The 17735-nt window shown below is 40.8% G+C and overlaps 1 protein-coding gene across 7 annotated transcripts in view; it reads left to right on the plus strand.

Moving 5' to 3' along the window:
* LOC140480773 (cAMP-responsive element modulator-like) overlaps positions 1–17735 on the plus strand; it is a 161431-nt gene that overhangs the window by 93585 nt on the left and 50111 nt on the right. For 6 of the 7 annotated variants that reach the window (XM_072576123.1, XM_072576126.1, XM_072576127.1 and 3 more), the window contains 2 exons: positions 4185–4327; positions 10051–10239. In XM_072576123.1, the coding sequence (XP_072432224.1) occupies positions 4185–4327; positions 10051–10239 (332 nt within the window). Of the gene's footprint in view, positions 1–4184; positions 4328–10050; positions 10240–11215; positions 11252–17735 lie in introns of those variants that run through there. The other variant, XM_072576130.1, reaches the window with a different exon arrangement.

Here is a 17735-nt window from a genome sequence, read left to right on the forward strand (position 1 = left end):
GGGAATTATTTCATTCAAGATTCTTTTCTGTCAAAACATCAATTGGAAACATGACCTCACACCAAAAGTGCATTGTCTAACCTGAGATATCATCTCTTGTACATTGATAAGACGTTTAATTATCTAGGGACCAAGACTTGAAAGGAATCTGGATTTTGCATTTTAATCAGCAGTCTATGTAAATTTATTTCTCTTCTGACTTTCCTATCATTTATATGATTCACTTTCTGAATTTTCCTCCTGTCTCGTAAATTTACCCCATTGATGTTCTCTGTAATTTGTTAAGTGTAATAAACTTTTCTTTTAATGCATCCCCAGAGACAAACACCAGTACAAACACCTTGATTCCAGGAACAAAAATCTGAGCTTCAGTTTTTATTGTTTTTTTTGAGCACTCTTCAAACATTTCTGACAAACCTGCATGATTTTGTTAGATTTCCTCTGAAACTCGACATATATATAAGAAATTTAATTTTGGTTTATAAATAATTACTTAACAAATGTAAGGATGCTATTCACCTCATGCCCATATATCAGGTTCAAAAGTACAAAATCCTAAGAACTCATTAGGAGTATCCCTAATGGCAAACAGTGAAACCGGAATTCCTTAATTACAATCGTATGATATTCTTGACATGGAATGATTAGACATGCTCTAATCATAGAATTTAATGTTTGGTGCCATCTTTCTACTGCTCCTTGAGACTGTGGATGATAAACTGAAAATATATGTTCTTTTTCCAAACTGTTCATTATTTATTTGAATATTTGCAACAAATTTAACCCTAATCTGATTGTATTTCTTTGTGAAATCCATATCTTAAAAAAAATTGTGCTAACCTCTCCTCTATCACTTTTGCCATATTTTTTTCTTAAATGCACTGCTTCAGGAAACCTTGTTGAAACATTTATGATTTTTAAAAATCATTTGATTCCCTCTTTTGGTTTTAGGTAGGTCTACTGTTAAAACCCTTCTAAATGGTTCTTTGAAAGTTGGTGTTGGAATTAACAGCACCAATTTAATTGTGGTTGAGGTTTCCCCACTACCTGACATATCTGGCATTTTCTGAGATCTTCATGTAATCTTGTAATAGGGTTAAAATAGAGAAAAATGCATAAATCCTTCAGTAAAACAGTGTAATGCAATGGTACGTGAAAGTTCTAAATATTCTGTGTGACCTCACAATACTTTTCAGTGTATAATGGTATTGCTCAACACTTGGTCATTGAAATTACATTGGGGATTCTCAACAGTTTGTGCTGTGCTTCAGCAGTAGGCTTGGATTAGAGCAAATTTGTTGACGTTACCTGAAGTGTAAAACTACAACTGATGTAATATTTTCTGAGTGAATTTTGGAATAGGGAAATAATGTATCTTTGTTTTATGGGAATGGGAAAATTATCACTGTACATTGCCTGTGAACGTCATTTGGAAGTATTCGAGCAATACTGGAAGGTTGCATGTGAACAGTAAATGATAATCCACAGGCTATTTTTGCAGATTGATTATTCAAACAAGTTAACAGGATTATCTTAAATTATATTTTGATGTTGAGGTTGTAGTGCACCTTATTTTTACAGAGTTGTTTATTTCTAGTTGCTTACAGACAAAATCTTTTGCATGTGGGCAATACTGACAAGCCCAACATTGATTTTCTTTCCTAGTTGCCTTTGGTAAGGTGGTGATCAGCAAGTTGAAATGTTGCGGTTAATGAGTTGAAACTCCATAGCTGTTGCACAAAACAAAAATCAGAATTTTGACCCAACTGAAAGAAGAGAAAGCAAAATGAAGAGAAAGCAGCCTACTGTGCCTGTTAGAATTGCATATGATTTAGACTGTGTCTATGAGACGATTATGTTTCCATTACCACCTGATCCATTGTCTATCAAGATAATAGAAGTTTTCGGAATGCCACTGAGGAAGCCTTGACAAATTGTGTTGTGCATCCTCTATTGTACACATTGCAGTTATGAGACACTTGTGAACTAGTTTAGATTCATGGATGAGGTACTGTACAAATAAATGCTATTCCAAAGTCCTACTCACCTGCCTCCCATTTTGCACCCTTCATAAATTTGAACTCTTAGATCTCCAGTGCTTTTATTTTAATTTTCGCAGTGTTCCCTTAATGCTTCATCCCTGTGCAGTGGGCCTTTCATGGTTTTCAGTTCAGCAACAGCTTGATTTTAATATTCTTATTTTAATAACACCTCATGCCCTTCCTTATCTTTACAAGCTTTTCCAGCTCTATTACCCTCAAAGACTGCTTCACTCATACAATTCACATTCCAATTTAAAAAAAACATTGTTGGTTGTGCCTTTCTTCCCTGTTTTCATTTAGTCATCTCCATAAAATGTTTATTTTTGACCAACCTCTTAACCTGATTAACTGTCTTCCTTTATAGCTCTGTGTTAAATCCTTTGTCCTGTAAACATCTTTGGGATGCTTTATTATGTTTACTATAAAGACCCCATATAAAAGCAACTTGTTATTATCACTGCCACAAATGCCAAGGTATAATCATCACCAACAAGAGACCATCTAACCATTGCCTCTTGGCATATCAGCACTCTGGGAGTTATTATTGATCAGAAACTCAACAGGACTCACCACATAAATGCAGCAGCTAGGAATAATGCAGCAAGCAACACACCTCCTGACTCCCCAGAGTTTGTCCACCATCTATAAGGCACAAGTCAGAAGTGTGATGAAATACCCCACCACTGGTCTGGATGAGTACAGCCCTAACATCACTCAAGAAGCTTAACACCATCAAGGATGAAGCAGTCCTCTTGATTGGCACTGCATCCACAAGCATCCACTCCCTTCACCGCTGATGTTCAGTAGCAGCAGTGTATACTATCTGCAAATTGTACTGCAGAAATTCACCAAAGAATCTCAGATAGCACCTTCCAAACTCATGACCGCTTCCATCTAGAACGACAAGGATGACAGATATATGGGAACACAACCACCTTCAAGTTACCGTCCAAGCCACTCACCATCCTGACTTGGAAATATATCACTGTTCCTTCACTGTCATGGGGTCAAAATTCTGGAATTCCCTGCCTAATGGCATTGAGAGTCAACCCACAGCAGGTGGACTGCAGTGGTTCAAGAAGGCAGCTCACTATTACTTCTCAAGGGCAACTCAGGATGGGCAATAAATGCTGGCTAGCCAACAATGGCCACATCCCACAAAATAAATAAATACATTCCAAGCTAGTGCTTGTCTAAATCCATGCAGGCATGGATTACTTGGTTATTCAAAGATTTGCAAAAGCATGCAAGTACTGTGTAAGCATGAATGAACAACTCATTCTGACTATAATGGAGGGAAGCGCATGAATAAAGCAATACTTAAGAGTGAGTTAGATCTGTAATTGTTATTCATTATCTGAAAGAATTTTATCTGTTAATATTAAATAAATGGTATGTCTGCAGATGCCTTACATGCCAATTGTCAAGATCAAATTTATGATGTTTTGCAAATTAATTGAGAAGATGAAATTGGATGGGTAGTAGAAACCATGTTTTTTTTTAACAAGTTATCTTTCCTGCTGGAACTTAGTGATTATTCCACATCTACTTGAGGCAACTAAGGATAAAAAAGACTCCATGAGCATTCCTATTCTCAATTATACTGGACTTACTTGCAGGTGATAAGACTTAAAATCTTATCAGCTACAAGAGCCTGTGAAAAATCACATGTGGCGCTCTTCTGCAATTCCCTGCCATGTAAATGCTGGGGGGGTCTAATTCATTTGCTTCAGGGTCAACGCATTTTCAAAGTTGATAACGAAAAAAATTTTTAACAGCTGCTGGTCAAAATGCAGTTGTAAGAATCATGACATTTAAGGAAACTTGCACTTGTTTTCTGAAAGGACTCTGTTTTGTACATAATATTATTGTTACCTCCTAACAGATGATAGCAAGCAACTTTGAGATTCATTTTTCAATACATGATTCATTGTTGATCACTGAATGAAATATTGGGGCTCATGAGTTAACATACTCACTTGATTGTGTATGCGGTTATTAATTTTAGTTTATTGTGTAAAATTGCATTTTGAAAATATTGTAAATGAACCAAGTCCCAAAATGATAACAATTAGGAAAATTACATTAGCAACTGTCTTTCTTTATATCACAGTTAGCTAAACTTAGGTTATGTCATTTCAGAAAAATCCTAAATGAATTATCTTCTGATGCACCTGGTGTTCCAAAGATTGATGAAGAAAAATCAGAGGAAGAGGGAGCGACAGCTGCTATCACTACAATGGCAGTACCAACGTCTATCTATCAGACGAGCACTGGCCAATACAGTATGTAATATCATTTTAAATTATGTTTATTATTTATCGATGGTGACATCAGTGACCTTAAATATTTATTTCAACTATATATTAAGTATTTTACTGTGATGCTCTAACACTTTTCAGCAGCATTACCAAGGTCTATTGGTTAATTAAAATTTTGCAGGTCTAGTGAGAGTAATTAAGAACAACTTCCTTGATCTACTGAATAATAAGCCATAGAGATATCGGGTTCTTTCGTTCATCTCTTGCTCTATGCATAGTGAGTAGAACTCAATTGCAATGTCTTCAATGGCCCTGACCAGTTGAGGGCTGAAATCAGATTACTGTTAAATATCTTACAGAAAGTTTGTGTTTGTTATATATCTATCAACTGAGACTATACCAGCATCCTAATGCTTTTCTTGACCAAGATCTACCGACATTTGCTGTCTGATTTCAGAGTTGTATTGCTTAAAAAAAAAGTGGAAATTTACTTTCCTTGGCTGTCAGTTATGTCAAGTTTCACTGAGAATTTCCCTCCGCAAACCCTAGCAAGGTTTCTCACGGTATCTTATCAAACTCACCTTATTAGCTACCTATCCCACCCTTCTGGTGCCCTTGTCTGATTCTAGCCTCATTTTACCACTTGCCATATCCTGAACAACTTGCCACTGTCAAGGTGTACTGGGATAAACTCTCAGCCCTGGCATCATTTTTTAAATGACCATTATGCAGCCAGATGGGCACTGTTAATCTCGAGCTGCCTGCATGGTTCCTGTCTGCCATACCCAGGCAGCAAATGACAAGGGAAAATTGACATTCAGCTTTGCGGACAGAGACCTTGAGGTCCAGCTAGACAGGGTGATGCACAGGCTTGGCGTTCTTTTCCTTCAGTGAAAACCACACAGATCAATCTTAATCATCTGGAGAAAGGTACAGTAATATAAGAAGGTCAGTGACCTTGCTTACTCCACCAATGTAAGTAGCACCATATTCTGTCTGATATCTCACACTCTCACATCTGCTATCTCCTGCCATGGCTCATGCTGCACCATTCTTGCTGTTGCTTGCAACATCTTCACTCAGAAATGATCACGCAATCCAACCTCAGACATCACTAACCCTGCATGCCCTGAACACTACTTTCCCACATACTTAGGATACCTTCCCACCTGAATCAAAAGTAATCAGTTGCGGTCAACCTGCTTAATATCTGGCTCTCTCCCATTCCAGGAGGAAAATACTCCACAGCAGGGAAAAAGAAATGAGTGATGCACTGTCTGACATCTGAATCCTCACTCAGAAATGAGGAGAGGATCCTGACTATCCATATCCAAGTTCTTGGATGGATATCAGAGGTTGCACATGACTTGCTGTGCCAGGATTCCCCTGAGCAAAGGCTGTTTACCTTGACATGTCTGAGACATATAAGAATCCTGACAAGCTCCCTGGGTTTAGGTCTGTGTAAAATGGCATCGCAATACAAGCAATACTGTGAAGTGGGTATCTCTGGCTGAGGTGCAAAGGCACAAAAAGGCAAGGTAGGAATACTTTGGGCTTCCAGTTAGCGTCAAAGTGAGTCAGTAATGATAGAGCCTATGTACTGGTTGAAGGTGATGCGATGTCCCGTTAATGAGCTAGGTCTGTGTCCCTGAGTGCAAAGAGTTCTTGCTGCAGCATTTGAATGATAGTGGTACCTGTTGAATGCCACTGTCCATGGTGTGGGCTGAATGTGGCTTGTGTCCAACATGCAGGTCCTTGATGAGCTGAATTCACCAGAGCCACTCTGACTTACATATTGAGAATTCTCAGTAGCCAGTATGCTCACGGTGGACTCTACAAAAGAGAGCTGTACATTGAGGCATGGTCTGCAAGTGAGTGAATGATTATGATGTAGTAGGCATCACAGAGACTTGGTTACAGGGGGGTCAGGACTGGCAGTTAAACCTCCATGGTTTTTCAACTTATCGAAAAGACAGAGAGGTGGGCAGAGGGGGTGGGGTTGCCTTGTTAGTTAAGAACAAAATTAAATCTATGGTATTGAATGACATAGCGTCGGATGATTTGGAGTCTGTGTGGGTGGAATTGAGGAACCACAAAGGCAAAAAAACCATAATTGGAGTTGTGTACAGACCTCCTAACAGTGGTCAGGACCAGGGACGCAACATGTACCGGGAAATAGAGAAGGCATGTCAGAAAGGCAAGGTTACATTGATCATGGGAGACTTCAATATGCAGGTGGACTGGGTAAATAATGTTGCTAGTGGATCTAAAGAAAGGGAATTCTTGGAATGCTTACAGGATGGCTTTTTGGAACAGCTTGTCATGGAGCCCACAAGAGAGCAGGCTATTCTGGACCTAGTGCTTTGCAATGAACCAGACTCTATAAAAGATCTTAAAGTAAGGGAACCCTTAGGAAGTAGTGACCATAATATGGTAGAGTTCAGTCTGGAGTTTGAAAGGGAGAAGGCAAAATCTGATGTAATGGTGTTACAGTTGAATAAAGGTAATTATGAAGGCATGAGAGAGGAACTGACTAAAATAGACTGGAAGCAGAGGCTAACCGGGAAGACAGTAGAGCAAAAATGGCAGGATTTTGTAGGTATAATTGAGGACACTGTACAGAGGTTCATTCCCAAGAAAAGAAAGATTAACCGGGGAGGGATTAGACAACCTTGGCTGACAAAGGAAGTCAGGAAATGTATTAAAGAAAAAGAGAGATCCTATAAAGTGGCTAAGAACAGTGGGAAATCAGAAGATTGGGAAGGATACAAAAGCAAACAGAGGATAACAAAGAGTGTAATAAGAAATGAGAGGATCAAATATGAAGGTAGGCTAGCCAGTAATATTAGAAATAATAGTAAAAGTTTCTTTCAGTACATAAGAAACAAACGACAGGCAAAAGTAGACATTGGGCCACTTCAAACTGATGCAGGGAGCCTAGTGATGGGAGATAAGGAAATAGCAGGAGAACTTAACAAGTACTTTGCGTCAGTTTTCACAGTGGAAGACATGAGTAATATCCCAAAAATTAAAGGGTGTCGCGGGACTGAGTTGAGTATGGTTGCCATTACGAAAGAGATAGTGCTAGAAAAGTTAAAAAGTCTTAAAATTGATAAATCTCCTGGCCCCGATGGGATACACCCTAGAGTTCTGAGAGAGGTTGCTGAGGAAATAGCAGAGGCATTGGTTGAGATCTTTCAAGAGTCACTGGAGTCAGGAAAGGTCCCGGATGATTGGAAGATGGCTGTAGTAACCCCCTTGTTCAAGAAAGGATCAAGGCAAAAGATGGAAAATTATAGGCCAATCAGCTTAACCTCGGTTGTTGGTAAAATTCTAGAATCCATCATTAAGGATGAGGTTTCTAAATTCTTGGAAGAGCAGAGTCTGATTAGAACAAGTCAACATGGATTTAGTAAAGGGAGGTCATGCCTGACAAACCTGTTGGAATTTTTTGAAGAGGTAACAAGTAGGTTAGACCAGGGAAACCCAGTGGATGTGGTCTATCTAGACTTTCAAAAGGCCTTTGATAAGGTGCCACACGGGAGGCTGCTGAGCAAGGTGAGGGCCCATGGTGTTCGAGGTGAGCTGCTGGGATGGATTGAGGATTGGCTGTCTAACAGAAGGCAGAGAGTTGGGATAAAAGGTTCTTTTTCAGAATGGCAGCCGGTGACGAGCGGTGTCCCGCAGGGTTCGGTGCTGGGGCCACAGCTGTTCGCATTATTAATGATTTGGATGAGGGAACCCGGGGCATTCTAGCGAAGTTTGCCGATGATACGAAGTTAGGTGGACAGGCAGGTAGTACTGAGGAAGTGGGGAGGCTACAGAAGGATCTAGACAGGTTGGGAGAGTGGTCCAGGAAATGCTGATGGAATTTAACGTGAGCAAGTGCGAGGTCTTGCACTTTGGCAAAAAGAATAAAAGCATGGAGTACTTTCTAAATGGTGAGAAAATTAATAAAGCCAAAGCACAAAGGGATCTGGGAGTGCTAGTCGAGGATTCTCTAAAGGTAAACATGCAGGTTGAGTCTGTGATTAAGAAAGCGAATGCAATGTTGTCTCTTATCTCAAGAGGGTTGGAATATAAAAGCAGAGATGTACTACTAAGACTTTATAAAGCTCTGGTTAGGCCCCATTTGGAGTACTGTGTCCAGTTTTGGTCCCCACACCTCAGGAAGGACATACTGGCACTGGAACGTGTCCAGCAGAGATTCACACGGATGATCCCTGGAATGACAGGTCTAGCATATGAGGAACGGCTGAGGATACTGGGATTGTATTCGTTGGAGTTTAGAAGATTAAGGGGAGATCTAATAGAGACGTACAAAATAATACATGGCTTGGAAAAGGTGGATGCTAGGAAATTGTTTCTGTTAGGTGAGGAGACTAGGACCCGTGGACACAGCCTTAGAATTAGAGGGAGTCATTTCAGAACAGAAATGCGGAGACAATTCTTCAGCCAGAGAGTGGTGGGCCTGTGGAATTCATTGCCACGGAGTGCAGTGGAAGCCGGGACGCTAAATGTCTTCAAGGCCGAGATTGATAGGTTCTTGTTGTCTAGAGGAATTAAGGGCTACGGGGAGAATGCTGGTAAGTGGAGCTGAAATGCGCATCAGCCATGATTGAATGGCGGAGTGGACTCGATGGGCCGAATGGCCTTACTTCCACTCCTATGTCTTATGGTCTTATGGTCTTATAAAGGTCATTTACAAGCAATAATCCCCTTTAATAGGCAAATCACCTTGACTGAATGAGTTCTGAAGAAGGGTCACTCAACATGATATGTTAGCTCTGATTTCTCTCCACAGATACTGCCAGAACTGCTAAGCTTTTCCAGAAATTTCAGTTCTTGAATTGATATACAGTTTTTATTAAGAATCTTGCCTTGATGCCTGGAACATAATTAAAAATGCAGTGATTTGATCGCAACGGCAAGTTAGGCCTCGATGGACTTCTCATGCAATTCAGCTTATTTCAAACTATAGCCCACGTCATTCAGGCTGTTATAAGATTCTGCCAACATTTACTTGAAGCTTTTTGACCAAAAAGTATTTTTTCAACAATACTCAAAGTTCTATTCTGTTCTCTCAAGCAATTGGATGAATTTTGGAGGAATTGTAAATGCCAGTGTTCCATAGTGCAAAAGTCTGGAGAGCAATAAAGCTGGGGGTAAAACTTTAAAAGAACCAGCTGGAGAATGTGATATGAAATTCAGAAATGTACTATTACTAGAAAGTATGTTTTTAATGTTCTCCAAAATAAAATCTGTAAGGTTCAACTATCAGATCTTTTTAATACTCAAAGAGTTAGTCCTGCGCCTACTAGCCTCACACTTTGGTTTGCTTACTAATTAGTGGCTTGTTTCATAGACATATGACTGGTCCTATCTGGTCCTTCATGCCTGCATCATCTTCCTTTAAAAATAATTTTAAATTAATTTAACATGACCTGGTATCTCAAAACAAAGAAAACGTCTCCAAAAGACTATCACGGTCTTAATGGTGACTTTTGACATGTGTAACTATGCACTTTCCAGACTTTAACATCCATTTAAATGTTAAATCTTTATTTTATAAATATTTTGGTTTCACTTCTAAATTCGAAAAACATAGTAGAGGAACAGTGACAGGCTGACATTAATTTTGCATTGCTGAAATGAAAAGCTGCCATTCAAAACGATCAAAATTTAATTTTAATATGAGTTCTAATATTTATCTGGCACCTTCACTTACTTTTACCTATTCTTCTTAGTTGCCATTGCTCAAGGTGGAACTATCCAGATTGCAAATCCAGGAGCTGATGGTGTACAGGGACTGCAGACACTTACAATGACAAATGCTGGAACGCCTCAGCCCGGGGCAACCATTGTCCAATATGCTGCACAGTCAAGTGATGGGACACAACAGTTTTTTGTTCCAGGCAGTCAAGTCGTCGTTCAAGGTAGAAAAAGTCGATTTACTTGACACAATGATGTTGCAGCAGTGTTTTAGAAGAAAAGTAATAAAGGATTTTGTTCAGAACTGAAACTTCAAAGGACAAGAATAGTTTTTTTCAGAAAAACTGCAAGCATTCAATATTGTTGTAACTTAGCAAAATAGAACGTGACAAATTATTAATTTGATTTTATGTCCATGTAGTTTTAAAGCCAATGTAATAGTAAAACTTCAGTAAAATATGGTAGTAAAAGACCAAAATTTAAATTCCTTGAATTCTGCGTGCAGGATAAGTTTCAGCAAGTTTATTCATCTCACTGGGATGGCTGAAAACGAATCTAAAGGAGTTCTATCTGTGTTTGCCATGCATGCTTTTGTGACTGATTTGAAGAACACGAAGATAACTTTGTAAAATTGCATATTTAAAGTCTCAAATGCTCAATATGGACTTATATGCTCAGTATTTGCTAACAGAATCAACATTGGCTTCAATCATATAAACAATACCATTATTATCAAATTATCAAAAGTTTCTGAAGGGTAATGCTCAGCATATTTTCTCTACTGCTTTATGATTTTCACATCTTCATTGGCAATAAAGTTCATTATTTACCAAGGTAGAGGTATTTATTAAGTTAGCAGAGATGGAGAGAGATATGTAATGTTCAGAGAGACAGAGAGAGGTACATTGGATTAAAAGTGAGAGAGAGGGAGCGAACTATATGGGTATCAGTGACTAGGGCAACATTTCCTCATTGCTAATTCATCTTGAAGAGGTGGTAGTGAGCTGCTGCCGTGAACCATTGCAGACTATGTAGTCTTGGTAAACCCACAGTGCTTTTGAGAAGGGAGTTTGAGGATTTTGAAATAGTGATAGTAGATGTACAGGCTTTTAGTTGTAAGTCAGGATGATGTATGGCTTGGAGGGAACTGGAGTTGGTGTTTCCATGCATCTGCTGCCTTTGTCCTTCTAGGTGATAGAGGTCACAGGTTTGGAGAATGCTGCCAAAGGAATATTGGTGAGTTACAATGATTTTTGTAGACATTGTTGCCACTGTGCAGTGATAGTGGAGAAATTGAATGTTGGAAGTGCTGGACGGGATGCCAATCAAGCAGGCTGCTTTATCCCGAATGAAATTGAGCGTGAGTATTGTTGGAGTTGCACTCTTCAGGCAAGTAGAGGTCATGCTCCTGCTTTTTTGCCTTGTATAGATAGCAGGGAGCCTTTAATGCAATGCTTTGGGGTTTGTTTTAACTTTAATTGTAAGATTACAGTTAATTATAATCCTAGACTGAGTTAGTGCAAATGTAAAGCTTTAGTAGTTATGTGAGCCTTTCCGGGTATAAATATTTTCATAAGTTTTATGGAAGTTAATGTGTATCATAACAAGCACAAAATAATTCATCCTTAATAAAACGGAGTGGTTTTCAGTCCTTCTGCTTTAGGACACTAGTTTGAGATACTGGTTGGCAGGGCACAACTTTCTTGTTTCATTCTGTTGATTGGAGTTCTCCTTCTGTCTTCAATTATCTTTCTTGTACATTGAATGACTAAAGCCCGGGCCTTATTAACCCTTGCTAGCAATTACTTATGTGATGCTTAAAGACATCCTGATCTCTGGTTTGTTTATTGGTAAATGAGCAGTATATGAGGAGTTCATGCATGAACATCTTTTGTACTGCTCAATCTAGAATTGATTAAGTAGTGCATGCCCAAAACCTGATTGGTTTCTTTAAAAGTAATGGATACCTTAGTGCCTGTTTTCATTATTTCACATGTCAATTACTTTCATAAGATCATCTGTTTTGTAGAAACTTATCCCTGTTAGTTTACCAACTTCATAGATCTTTAAGAGAAGATGACACGAGCAAGCAATTTGTTTAGAGTATGTAGTGTTAGCTCTTTGTGATTAATCATCCCAAATGTCTCAAATGGTACATCTTAAAAAGATCAAAACTACAAGGCCACAAAACACATTACAGAACTGAATTCGAAAGTTACAGATACATATTTCATATATATACATATTCATAGGTCTGTTACAAAACTAAACCATTTCAACCCATAGCTGTGTCTTTCAGTAAGAACCTTTTTAAGCTCAAAGCATTTTCATATATTCTAGCCTACATTTGCAGAGACTGAATCATAAAACAGCAAACAGTCCATCAACATTGCTATCAACCCGCACTATGCGGCTATCTTCTCCCCAGAAAACACCAAAACTAACCATAATTAAACAAAATATATGATTTAATTTCTCACTTGCTTAATCAAGGCAAAATTCAGTTATTGAAAACTAATTCAACCCTACATTGGGGCGTCAGGAGTTGAGTTACTTGCCACAGAATTTCCAGCTTCAAACTTGTTGTTGTCATCACAATATGTATGGTCCATATTAGTTTCTGGTCAGTGGTAACCCCGGTACGTTGATAGTGCAGAATTCAGTGATGGTACTGGCCGTTTAATGTCAAAATGGAAATGGTTTAAGACTATAAGACGTACGAACAGAAGTAGACCATTTAGCTTATCGACTCAAAACGAGAATCATGACTGATCTAAATAATCCTCAATTTCACTTTCCTGTCTTTCCCCCCTTGATCCTTATTGATTTAAAAATCTAACTCAGCCTTGAATATACATAATGGCCCAGCCTCATCGGGTAAAGAATCCCACAGTACCCTGAGAAGAAATTCTTCATCCATCTCTGTTTTATGTGTGTAACCCCTTAATCTGAGATTATGGCCTCGTTCTCTAGGCTCTTCCACAAGGGGCAATAACATTTTTTTCATCAACCTTGTCAAGTCCTCTAAGAAAAAAACCAAAGAACTGCAAATGCTAAAAATCAGAAATGAAAGCAGAAATGACTGGAAAACTCAATAGGTTTGGAAGATATTTGGAGATAAAGCAGAGTTAACATTTTGAGTCCATTGACGTTTTAGAAGAATGTATGTTTCAATAAGGTCACCTCTCATTTTTGTGTATTCAATGAATGCAAGTCCAGTGTCCCCTAATGTCTGGAACCTTGTGAACCTACTTAAAACTGCCTCCAATGCCAATATATCTTTCTAGACCAAATATGAGTGCAAAATGGGGTCATGCAAGACTGTGTCATGGCACCAACCCTCTTGTCCATCTTCCTTACTGCAACATTCCCCCATCTCCATGAAGCTCACTGCTAGAGCGGAACTAACCTACAGAAATGAGCAGCAAAGTGTTTAACCTTCAATGCTTCCAGGCCAGAAGCAATACCACCCCAGCTCTGTCAACGAGCTGTAGTATGCAGAAGATACCTACGTGTGCACACATTCCAAGGCCGAGCTACAGACCATTCATTCACTATAGCGTGAATGAGAATGGACATCAGCCTAAATATCTGGAAAAAGAAAGGTTCTGTACTAGACCGCTCCTACTACACAATGGTGTCCCATGATCATCAAAATCCACGTAAGTCCCTGGACAACTTAGATCATTTTGGTTACAGATGTTTCAGTAAGATTAGGGAGGGTGGTAAAAAAGGAGGGGGGGTGGCATTGCTAATTAGAAATGGTATAACGGCTGCAGAAAGGAAGTTTGAGGGGGATCTGCCTCTGGAGGAAGTATGGGCTGAAGTCAGAAATAGGAAAGGTGCAGTCACCTTGTTGGGTGTTTATTATAGGCCCCCCAATAGCAGCAGAGATGTGGAGAAACAGATTGGGAAACAGATTTTGGAAAGGTGCAGAAGACACAGGGTCGTAGTCATGGGCGACTTCAACTTCCCAAATATTGATTGGAAGCTCTTTAGATCAAGTAGATTGGATGGGGCGGTGTTTGTGCAGTGTGTCCAGGAAGCTTTTCTAACGCAGTATGTAGAGTGTCCAACCAGAGGGGAGGCCATATTGGATTTGGTACTCGGTAACGAACCGGGACAAGTGGTGGGCTTGTTAGTGGGTGAACGTTTTGGTGATGGCGACCACAATTCTGTGACTTTCACCTTGGTTATGGAGAGAGATAGGTGCGCACAACAAGGAAGTTTTTACAATTGGGGGAAGGGAAATTACGATGCTGTAAGACAGGATTTGAGGAGCATACGTTGGGAGCATAGGCTGTCAGGGAAGGATGTGGTGGAAATGTGGAACTTTTTCAAGGAGCAGATACGACGTGTCCTTGATATGTATGTACCGATCAGGCAGGAAAGAAATGGTCGTGTGAGGGAGCCTTGGTTGACGAGGGAGGTTGAATGTCTAGTAAAGAGGAAGAAGGAGGCTTACATAAGGTTGAGGAAACAAGGTTCAGACAGAGCAGTGGAGGGATACAGGATAGCCAGAAGGGACCTGAAGAAAGGGATTAGGAGAGCTAAGAGAGGGCATGAAAAATCCCTGGCGGATAGGATCAAGGATAACCCCAAGGCATTCTATGCGTATGTGAGAAACCTGAGAATGACGAGAACGAGGGTAGGTCCGATCAAGGACAGTGGTGGGAGACTGTGTATTGAGTCGGAAGAGATAGGAGAGGTCTTGAACAAGTACTTCTCTTCAGTATTTACGAACGAGAGGGACCGTATTGTTGAAGAGGAGAGTGTGAAACGGACTGATAAGCTAGAAGAGATACCTGTTAGGAAGGAAGATGTGTTGGACATTTTGAACAACTTGAGGATAGACAAGTCCCCCGGGCCTGACGGGATATATCCTAGGATTATGTGGGAAGCAAGAGAGGAAATTGCAGTACCGTTGGCAATGATCTTCTCGTCTTCACTGGCAACTGGGGTGGTACCAGGGGACTGGAGAGTAGCGAATGTTGTGCCCCTGTTCAAAAAAGGGAATAGGGATAACCCCGGGAATTACAGGCCAGTTAGTCTTACTTCTGTGGTAGGCAAAGTAATGGAAAGGGTACTGAGGGATAGGATTTACGAGTATCTGGAAAGACACTGCTTGATTAGGGACAGCCAGCACGGATTTGTGAAGGGTAGGTCTTGCCTTACAAGTCTTATTGAATTCTTCGAGGAGGTGACCAAGCATGTGGATGAGGGTAGAGCAGTGGATGTAGTGTACATGGATTTTAGTAAGGCATTTGATAAGGTTCCCCATGGTAGGCTTATGCGGAAAGTCAGGAGGCATGGGATAGAGGGAAATTTGGCCAATTGGATAGAAAACTGGCTAACTGGTCGAAGTCAGAGAGTGGTGGTAGATGGTAAATATTCAGCATGGAGTCCAGTTACAAGTGGAGTTCCGCAGGGATCAGTTCTGGGTCCTCTGCTGTTTGTAATTTTTATTAATGACTTAGATGAGGGAGTCGAAGGGTGGGTCAGTAAATTTGCAGATGATACAAAGATAGGTGGAGTTGTGGACAGTGAGGAGGGCTGTTGTCGGCTGCAGAGGGACTTAGATATGATGCAGAGCTGGGCTGAGGAGTGGCAGATGGAGTTCAACCCTGCCAAGTGTGAGGTTGTCCATTTTGGAAGAACAAATAAGAATGCGGAATACAGGGTTAATGGTAGGGTTCTTGGTCAGGTGGAGGAACAGAGGGATCTTGGGGTCTATGTACATAGATCTTTGAAGGTTGCCACTCAGGTGGATAGAGTTTGTAAGATGGCCTATGGAGTATTATCGTTCATTAGCAGAGGGATTGAATTCAAGAGTCGTGAGGTGATGTTGCAGCTGTACAGGACTTTGGTTAGGCCACATTTGGAGTACTGTGTGCAGTTCTGGTCGCCTCACTTTAGGAAAGATGTGGAAGCTTTGGAGAGGGTGCAGAGAAGATTTACCAGGATGTTGCCTGGAATGGAGAGTAGGTCGTACGAGGATAGGTTGAGAGTTCTCGGCCTTTTCTCGTTGGAACAGCGAAGGATGAGGGGTGACTTGATAGAGGTTTATAAGATGATCAGAGGAATAGATAGAGTAGACAGTCAGAAACTTTTTCCCCGGGTACAACAGAGTGTTACAAGGGGACATAAATTTAAGGTGAAGGGTGGAAGGTATAGGGGAGATGTCAGGGGTGGGTTCTTTACCCAGAGAGTGGTGGGGGCATGGAATGCGCTGCCCGTGGGAGTGGTAGAGTCAGATTCATTGGCGACCTTTAAGCGGCATTTGGATAGGTACATGCATGGGTGCTTAATCTAGGATAGAAGTTCGGCACAACATCGTGGGCCGAAGGGCCTGTTCTGTGCTGTATTGTTCTATGTTCTATGTTCTATTTTCCATACCGTGGCAGCCATTGGTGATGAAATCCAACATTCATTTTAGTGTGGCACTGAAGCTGTTTGATGTCTGAGGAATAGAGTATTCCAAATCTGGGATCTCAAACGTAACACCAAGCTCATGGTCTACAGAGCCACTATGGTCCCCACCCTCCTGCATATGCATCAGAAACATGGAGCAGGTACCACGGACACCTCAAACCTTGGAGAGTTATCATCAAGCTGCCTTTACAAAATTTTGCAAATCCACTTCCAGAATAGACATACCAACATGAGTGTCATCTCCCAGGCCTATATCCCTGAATTGAGGCACTGGTCTTGCATGACCAACTGCCATGGGTGGGCCATATTTTCCACATGCCAGACACAAGACTCCCTAAAAACCCCAGGACGACTGGAGGAAGAACGTCTCATCTTCTGCCTCAGATCCCTTCAACCCCAGGGCATCAATGTGGACTTCACCAGTTTCCTCATTTCCCCTCTTCCCACCTTACCCCAGTTCCAAACTTCTAGCTTAGCACCATCCTCATGACCTGTCCCGCCTGTCAATCTTTCTTCTCACCTATCCGCTCTACCCTCCTCTCCGACCTATCAACTTTACCCCTTTCTTCATTCCACCTATTGCACTCCCAGCTACATTCTCCCCAGCCCCACCCCCTCCCATTTATCTCTCCACCCCCCCGAGCCTTCCAGCTTCATACCTGATGAAGGGCTCCTGCCCGAAACGTCAATTTCCCTGCTCCTCAGATGCTGCCTGACCTGCGCGTTTCCAGCACCACTCTAATCTTGTCCCTAAACAAGTGGTCTACTCTGAACTCCAGACTGGGAAGCAATCATTTGGAGGGCAGCAGAAACAATACAACAAACCCAGAAAGCCTTCCTAAATAAATGCAACATACCCACTGAAATGTAGGAGTCACTTGTCACCTGCCTGCCTGGAATGGATGTACATCATCCTCAACTTTAATGTACAACCAAAGAAGATGATCTTTCCTTAGATAAGGGCCCCAAAGCTGATCAAAGTACTCCCGCTATTGATAACTAATTCAATTCTCTCTTGTTGGAAATGTTTCGCAGTTCTGTAGCTTGAATGTACCCTGCTACTTATCAGCCCATCTCTGGATGTTGTCATTCCTTGCTACACATGGAGTTTTCAGTATTTGTGGAGTCTCAAATGGTGCTGAACATTATAAGATCACAGGTTTCTGATAATTGTACAATCGCGCAAGGTAATTGATCAAGCTGCTGAAGGTGATTGATCCTCGGGCACTATCTTGAGAAGTTCCTACATTGATGTCTTGGAACTGTCATAATTGATCTCCAATAACCA

This window comes from Chiloscyllium punctatum, chromosome 8 (genome assembly GCF_047496795.1).
Source record: "Chiloscyllium punctatum isolate Juve2018m chromosome 8, sChiPun1.3, whole genome shotgun sequence".
NCBI lineage: Eukaryota > Metazoa > Chordata > Chondrichthyes > Orectolobiformes > Hemiscylliidae > Chiloscyllium > Chiloscyllium punctatum.